The sequence below is a fragment of the Nuphar pumila genome, chromosome 4, assembly GCF_984573655.1.
Source record: "Nuphar pumila chromosome 4, dmNupPumi1.hap1.1, whole genome shotgun sequence".
NCBI classification, from domain to species: Eukaryota; Viridiplantae; Streptophyta; class Magnoliopsida; order Nymphaeales; family Nymphaeaceae; genus Nuphar; species Nuphar pumila.
The window spans coordinates 139,289,716-139,295,716 of record NC_143252.1 but is presented as its reverse complement, the minus strand read 5'-3'; the positions used below and the strand labels follow the sequence as shown (position 1 = coordinate 139,295,716).

General features: G+C 36.7%; 1 protein-coding gene across 1 annotated transcript; it reads right to left on the bottom strand.

Annotated features, from left to right (window-relative positions):
* Window positions 1–2,845: 2,845 nt before the first annotated feature.
* On the bottom strand, window positions 2,846–5,384 carry LOC149841287 (ras-related protein Rab11A-like). Its single transcript, XM_090004742.1, has 2 exons — window positions 4,891–5,384; window positions 2,846–3,420 (listed from the first exon to the last, which is right to left on the bottom strand). The coding sequence occupies exons 1-2, from the start codon at window positions 5,118–5,120 to the stop codon at window positions 2,976–2,978; spliced, it is 675 nt and encodes a 224-aa protein (XP_089860868.1). The 5' UTR covers window positions 5,121–5,384; the 3' UTR covers window positions 2,846–2,975.
* Between the last annotated feature and the right edge of the window lie 617 nt (window positions 5,385–6,001).

Sequence of the window (6,001 nt, the reverse complement as noted above, 5' to 3'; positions counted from 1 at the left end):
CGAAGCGGGGTCCAGAATGAGTTATTTATTTATTTTGTCATTTTTTCATAAAATTAATCTTACAAGTGTGATCTATGGTTTGATTAGCGGGAGTTGACTCTCAAATCATCTAATTATAACATTTAGGCTTGTTTTCTTTAGCATTGGAAAATCAATGACATGCAATGCGCGATATTTTTTTTACTTCATAAAAGTGGTGTTTTTTCATAAAAAAAAAAAAGATTCAAGAGCCGGTTCTTAACATTTGGAATATACTGACTCTATTGTGAGGTTCAATGGGGCGGATAATGCTCACCCCTGAGATTTTCTTAGATCCTTACGATGGGATGGTAGCTTAGATCTATGTCAAGGTTTCAGAAAGAAAGGAAGTATGATATTTATATTTATTTAAATATCATTTACTAACCAATCATTCTAAAGTTATGTTTTCAATAATTAAATACCATTATATATATATATATATAGAGAGAGAGAGAGAGAGACATGCATTTTCAGCCCCATTCTTAAAAAAGATTTGTACCACCATGAAGAGTTGAAATAATAACATACAACCAATATTTTTAAATTTTAACTATTATCAAAGAAGGTAATACCATGCATTTATGTCCAAATGAGCAAATATTAATCTTTTTTCAATTATGCCAAAAAACTAAGCGTCAGTTTTCATGACAGGGACAGAGAATCCAACGTGAGATCCAAGATTGAACCGGATCCAAAACCAGACCCACAATTCAAAATTCTGATTTAGCATCATGTATAAATTCATACAATAAATCAAATTAACAATCTACAATTGCTATTCTTCATCAATAAAAAATAACACTTGGTGCAGAGGTTCATATATATATATATATATATATATATATATATATATATATATATATATATATATATATATATATATATATATATATATATATATATATATATATATAAAGTGGACTTGGTTAGGGTTAACTGAATTTACTTTTGAACAAAAATGAACCTCAGTGTGTTTGACTTCACATGACACAAAGAAAGCCCTGTTCAGACGCATGTATGGTGCCCTGTTAGAAGAGTCCGTGTTACATAGTTGATGTATCTTGCCTAGTGTTAGTTGATAGTTGTGGGTTACCTGCCTTCACTTCTGCAGCAGACAGTTCTCCAAGGACATTCAACGTCAATTGGAAGATGAATTTTTGAAGTCCCTTGATGTTGAGGTGGTGGAGATAGTTCAACTCTATTTGTTTTGTTTTTCATTGTTGTTAGATACAACACTAGGTTGATTGACTGCATTCAAATGCATCTTTCTTCTTAGCAGTATGAAGGTGAGAATGTGGAAGCTGGTATTAGGCCTTTGCCTTGGTACCCAGAAAAACTTGCTTGGCAGGTTAACTACTCACGCATGCAGCTAAGGAAAAAACAAACCCTTGAGAGGTATCTGTCTTCCTGGTTTTAACTTTTATTTTTGTCATAATGGATTTGTGTGATAAGCTTACAATTTATTGCTAATTTTACATACTATGTTACTAGAAATGTGCTGGTGCACTGCACCAAACAAAACACACACACACAGCAACAACTCATGCTTTCCAAATTACTTCAATGGTAAAAAAAAAGGTTCAAAATAACATGCATGTAACCATAACACGTATGGTAAATGACAAGATAAAGAAGAAAGAAAAACACTTTTTCTTTTCGTCTAAGGCTCGAAATGCATTGGGTTAGTAAAGGATTAGTATCTTTTTTGGATTAAGTAAAAGAAGTAAATATGTGCTTGCAGTCTCAGTGTTCATTTCTTTGGTTTTGTGATAGTCATACCACCCATATAATATGAGAACTTATAAATATATATTCTAGACAAGAACGTGTTGGCTTACAAAGCGTACCTTTATCCTTATTTCCTTAACTTTCTTCTCCACCATTCAGAACATTGTTTGTCTCTCTAAATCATCAAGCTTTCAGGTTGTTTAATTACAGCCTTTTGCTGCTTGGAATATCGAAAATACAGTTTACCCTAACCAAGTCCAGTTTTATCTATATTATATAGTTAATATTTTGTGTTACTGAAGGCACAAAACTATTGAGCTGAAAATCATAGCTCGAAGCTTTATTAACTCAATCTGAGAATATAGATGTGTTCCGCATGATGTGTTTACTAAGGATCAAACCTTGGATCATGTACCAACAGGGGGCTCTGTTTGTCTGGTAGGAGCATCTTGTGCATGTCACCTTGTGATGCGACGTTACAGGTTCAAAACCCAATAGTATAGTTGTATAATTGATATGGGTCTGCCTAACCCCAGCTTGCCTTTCAAAAAAAAAAACTTGGAGCATTGTAGGTCATTGGTTTTCAAAGCCCTTAAACAAAACCTGCTTACATGTCACAATCACATGATTTAAAACTCATTTTTTACTAAATAGGCCTTATAGATCACATTCATTGTGATGCATTGGGTTATAGCACCTATAGCAAATTGTTCAAATCGAAAGTATAAAGTGTGTTTGGATGCCATTCGTGAAGCAAGCAAGTGATTCTTTTTCCATTTGGTTAATAAGCACGAGAGTTCTCGAGACCTCTAGATGACAATTTCAAAGAGGTCATGTTTTTTGAACTGGTAATTTTTGCTTTGAGCTGATACCACGGGTAAGAGTTGAAGATTTTAAGGCTGTTGATAGATTGGGTTCTGGCAAGATGAGGCAGTCTTAATCCAAGCTGAAGTGATCCCAGATTTGGGGATCAGATTCAGGCCAAGATTTGATTGATGCATCTTACGGCTGGATCAGAATCTGAAGCTGATCGTTTGGATCTGAGTTTGATCAATATAATGAGACCAAACTCTTGTTGTTCCAACATTTTCCCTCTCAGTTCAGATCGATGCCTCGACAAACATTAAGAAATAGAAATATACATCGAATACATGAATCACAAATCCTCTAATGAACGTTGCTGCAAAACTGAAGAAGAACCACATCAAAAAGGGAAAAGAGAGGAATTATGACCTACAACACATCTTGCTCTTGACGGGGATCTCTTGTGCTGGGCCGGGGATGACAATCTTCTTTCCAGCGAGCGATGAATGATTGCCATTTGCTTGATCTTCTCCAGCAGCCAAGCTTTTCTTGTTTAAGATTTTGAAAATCTCAGTCAGCACGGTTAAGAAAGCAGGCTCTACATTTGTTGCATCCAGTGCAGAGGCTTCTAGAAAGAATAGGCCTTCCCTCTGTGCAAATTCTTTTGCATCTTCTGCAGGCACAACCCTCTGATCTTCCAGATCGCATTTGTTGCCAATGAGAATTATAACAATGTTCTTGTCGGCATGGCTTCTCAGTTCTTCCAGCCATCTTGGTATGTGATCAAAAGTTTGGCGCTTGGTTATGTCATAAACTAGCATGGCTCCAAGAGCACCCCTGTAATATGCACTTGTGACCGCTCGGTATCTGAAAGAGTAAGGTGGACCATCAGAGGTGCACAGCGTGCTTGACATAGATTTATCTAAGATGAAATTTTTTTGCTTGATTAGGCCACCGCATGATTAAAACCAAGAAGCAAGTGAAACTATGATGTTACGAGCTTTTGTTTCAGCAAGCATCTGTTTGATAGTCAAACAAAAATACACCCTCACAGTCTAAAAGTCATTACTTAGTTGATGCATGCAAAGCTGAGTATGACAGGTATGCTTTCTATTTTTCTTGCGGTGTGCATTCCGTATGAGAAATAAGAGGTCATTAAGCTAAACCTATCAGAGAATTACGGGAATTCTTGAACATTACATACTTGATTACATGTTACAACTGATTATTCTTGTTTTATCTATGTAATCGAGTAGGCAAAATACATAGAAAGTGCAAATGCCCTCTAAAGTACATACTGGCATCAAATTTCTGAATGATCAATGCAGTGTAAGTGCTGTCCAGAGAATAGACAATAAATCACCAAAGAAACCCTAAAAGCACGCTTCCCTGTTCAATTTCTTTAAAATCCTCTTGTCTAGTAGGTGTTCAAACATATCATGTGAAGAAAAACGAGTAAGAGACCTCTATGCATCTGCAAATGTTAAAAAAATTATACATATAAACAATGTAAGATCCCAAACTTATGAGATAACTGAACCACAACTTTTTTTTTCGCGGGGGGGGGGGGGGGTGCACATTTCAAATCCACATGCTAGTCGGGCTAAAGGAACAAAAATTCATAACTCATGCATCTTAATTCAGTCAAAAATAGGTCAGTAATGAATGAACTCAGAAGTGCAGTTTACAATTAAATCCAAATCCTAAACACAACTTGAGCAGATTATTTAGTAAAGAGAACATCTCTTATGCAATACTCACAGCAGTCTTCTAACGAACCATCCATCTCAAGGAGCAAGGAACAATGTACGCTAAAAAAAGCGTATTTCAAATTTATAACAAAGATATACGTAATAGAACTCCAGCAAATATACTATTAGAAACAGAGGCTCGACTCTATCATCGTTGCAATAATTTTACTTCGTCAATGCAATGCAAGCAAAATCATTTGCAATCTCAACTACTAGATCTATCATCACTAATTTCACTACTAAACATCCAGTAAAGCAGAAAATATTGCACGAATCATGTTTGCATCACACAAAATGCTCCAAACGTGCAATTACAAGCATCATTTCTTCACATCCTCCACTCATTGACTCAGAGAACAAGCTCAAAGATCTCTTTTAAGCATAAACAACTACAAACAAGGGAGGGAAACACAAAACAAGTCGGATCAAACAAATGCTATCAATAAACCAAAATGATGAGAAAAAAAAGATCGGAAAACCGGGGGAAAACGCCAGATCTGAGCTTCAGCCCAGCATTTCTCCACTCTAGAGCTCGAGCATAAAGAAAAAAAAAAAGAAGCTAAAGAGAAAGAAAGAGGAACACTACCTCTCCTGGCCAGCGGTATCCCAGATTTGCGCCTTGACGCTCTTGTGCTGAATAACGAGCGTCCTTGTCTGGAATTCAACGCCGATGGTGGCCTTGGACTCGAGGTTGAACTCGTCCCGGGCGAACCGAGACAGGATCTGCGATTTTCCGACGGCCGAGTCGCCGATGAGGACGATCTTGAAGACGTAGTCGATCTTCTGGCCGGCTTCTCCGTAGCCGTTTCTCGACATCTCTTTACACACCGTATCAGCGGTAGTACTTGTAGTAACAGTAGTAGTAGTAGTAAAAGAAGAAGAAGAAGAAGAGATGAGAAAAGGAAGGCCTTCTGTGGTTAGAAGACAACAAAACAAAATAGTGTCCTAAGATTTAGGGATTGGGGGCGATTGAAGGGCCGGTTGTTGCAGAGTGAGCGAGACGAAAGAAAGAGAGGAGAAAGAAACGGAGCCGTCGTCTCGTCTCTCGGATGATCACCGTAGGAGAAAGAAGACGCATCTCAATCATTGTACCGCTAAAGCCTGATCCTTATATTATATAATATATTAAAAAAAGAACAACTGTAAAATTGTTCTGTATGAACAATTCACAGTAGCTAGTAGCTGAGACAATCAATTGGGTCGGGTTTGACCCGGATCCGACACGTATCAAACACGTTTGGTGATAAAGAAAAGGAGGTCCGATTAGACTTCAGCTGAGACCTAAAGGGTCCGATTAATATATGGAGCCCGGTATAATTTGTGAAATTTCATAGGCCAGACTTTCGATTAAAATCGGTGATTTTTATAATAAAAAAAAGATTTAAAATTATTATTTTATTGAGTATGGTTTGGGTCTGGTTTACGTAATCCTTATATGTTACGGGTATATACCAGACTGATCAGATCTGGGTCTGAACCTGGTACCCCCACCTCAAAGTCAGACTCGGGTTCTGACTCGCTGTCAACCTGTGATGCTTAGTGACAAAAGTTAAAAACAGCAAAATATCAGCAGTCAAAAAACTTGGGAGATTTTGAAAATTTTCATAAATCTTGCGCTTTTTTATGGCAAAATCTTGGCAATAAAAAATAAATTAAAAATATAAAAAATATTTTTATAAGAAAATATAAATAAAATA